This window comes from Lissotriton vulgaris, chromosome 1_1 (assembly GCF_964263255.1).
Source record: "Lissotriton vulgaris chromosome 1_1, aLisVul1.2, whole genome shotgun sequence".
NCBI lineage: Eukaryota > Metazoa > Chordata > Amphibia > Caudata > Salamandridae > Lissotriton > Lissotriton vulgaris.
In genome coordinates this window covers 1,099,433,242-1,099,435,254 of record NC_141685.1, presented here as the reverse complement: position 1 = coordinate 1,099,435,254, position 2,013 = coordinate 1,099,433,242, and the positions used below count along the sequence as shown (strand labels likewise).

The 2,013-nt window shown below is 38.4% G+C and overlaps 1 protein-coding gene across 1 annotated transcript; it reads right to left on the bottom strand.

Moving 5' to 3' along the window:
* Positions 1 to 659: 659 nt before the first annotated feature.
* Positions 660 to 1,589, bottom strand: LOC147748677 (olfactory receptor 1G1-like). Its single transcript, XM_086928371.1, has one exon. It carries the CDS (start codon positions 1,587 to 1,589, stop codon positions 660 to 662), a length of 930 nt encoding a protein of 309 aa, XP_086784497.1.
* Between the last annotated feature and the right edge of the window lie 424 nt (positions 1,590 to 2,013).

The window sequence follows — 2,013 nt, the reverse complement described above, 5'->3', positions numbered from 1 at the left end:
TTCTAACCCCCGTATCTTTAGACCAAAGACCACAAAACTGAAAAAAGGAAGAAGAAACAATGTTTTAGTGACATGCCTAAACAACAAAACTCAAGCAGAATAATGTTAGGCCAGTCTTTCTTACTGCTAGTTTATATAACAAGGTTACATTGTATTGGCCTCTTTAGGAAGTCATAAAAATGACTCTTTCACTCTCCTTTTTCTTTCTTTGAATGGCATTTAGTTTGTGGTTGTGCAGGTTTTTTTTCAGTGTTTATATGTTTACACTGGTAAGGGCTATTTCCCTTCTGGTGGGGTTTTATCAGTTATAATAGGTTTAAACCTAAAACTAGACAGCCTAATTATACCCCACATATAAACCTATCTGTAAATCTGAGTACTTTGGACAGAAACCACAATATGTCACGACAGAAAATCAGACCAGTAAAAGAAGTGCTGCATAAATTAAAAATCACAGAAGTCAGAACTGTCCTCAAAGGATAATTCATGTTGTAAAACGTATTTCTCAAACTAGGATTGATCAGCTTTGTGCAAAAAAGGCACCGATTTAAGTGTTAACAAAAGTAGGACAAGGTTTGAATTATAAAAATGAAATGTGTAATCTTGATTAAGTGGAAGTGCTTTATAGATAGCTACTGTCACATCCAGACCTGTGAGATCTATGTGTATCTTTTATTTCTATGTATTGCCTCCTTAAAGGCCTTTTTGACTTCTTCATTCCTGAGACTATAGATGATTGGATTTAACATTGGGGCAAATACCGTGTAGAATAGAGAAGCAAGTTTATCTAGCCTCATTGATGCACTCGAAGGTTTCAAGTGTGTAAAAGCACCTGTTCCAAAAAACAGGAAGACGACCATCAGATGTGCTGAGCAGGTAGAAAAGACCTTCTTCTTTCCCTCTGAAGAAGGGATCTTTAGGATGATCCTAATAATGTGCACATAGGACAAGCAAATAATCACAAAGGTCACCAAAGTCACACCCCCAGCCAATGTGAAAAGCACAATTTCATTGGGCAGAGTATTGGCACATGATAGCTTCAGCAATGCTGGAAATTCACACAGTAGATTGTCAATAACGTTTGCTCCACAAAACGATAATTGAGATAGAAGGAGGGTGTTTACAAAAGAAAACACAACACCGCCTATCCATGAAAAGGAAACAACTTGGATACAAAATCTCCTGTTCATGAGTAGGGTGTAATTTAAAGGGTGGCAGATGGCGACATAGCGATCATAACACATGGCAGTGAGGATTAAGACATCTGTGAATGGAAGCAAGAGAATGACAAAAACCTGGATGAGGCATTCACTAAATGCAATGTGTTTCTTCTGAACCAAAAGGTCTTTGAGCATCCTGGGGACAGTCACTGTAACGGAGACAATGTCAAGACAGGATAGGACCAGAAGGAAGAAGTACATGGGTGTGTGTAGCTTTGTAGTGACTATGATGAGTGCAACTACCATGATATTTCCCAGCAGTGCAGTGAAATAGACAAGCAGGAAGCAAGCGAATAGCACATCTTGAATATCTCCATTGTAGGTAAATCCCAGAAGTATGAAACTCAAGATTGTGGTCCGATTCCTCATGTCCTTAATACCTGAGAATTAAAACAGTGAAAATAAAGGGTACACAGGATTTTATTACAGCAACACAGAAAATTCTTGTTCATCTGATCTCTACAAATGACCTCTCTCTACTGACTCGTGGAAACTGTTGAATACCAGCTTTACTCTCCATTTCTCTATAAGCTTGCCCCTTGCTTTTAAAGAAATAAACTGCCTATACCTTCCCTCTTAAAGAAGCCATCTAGTGCAGAGATAATTAACAGTACTGTTTGTGCAGACCTGCATTGTTGGCAATCACCAATGATAAGCATTCTAGAATGTTGCTTTGATGAATGATGTTTGCTTCAGTTTTGAGATCTACTGTGACATCATTCACCGGATGAGTCCTGTAATGACTTTGTCCTGGTTTCCTCCGTTTTTGCTATGTCTGTGTTTTTGATTCGGA

Bases quoted from the DNA above. Each gene is read 5' to 3' on its own strand.
- LOC147748677 (XM_086928371.1), bottom strand. From the start codon at position 1,589: ATGAGGAATCGGACCACAATCTTGAGTTTCATACTTCTGGGATTTACC.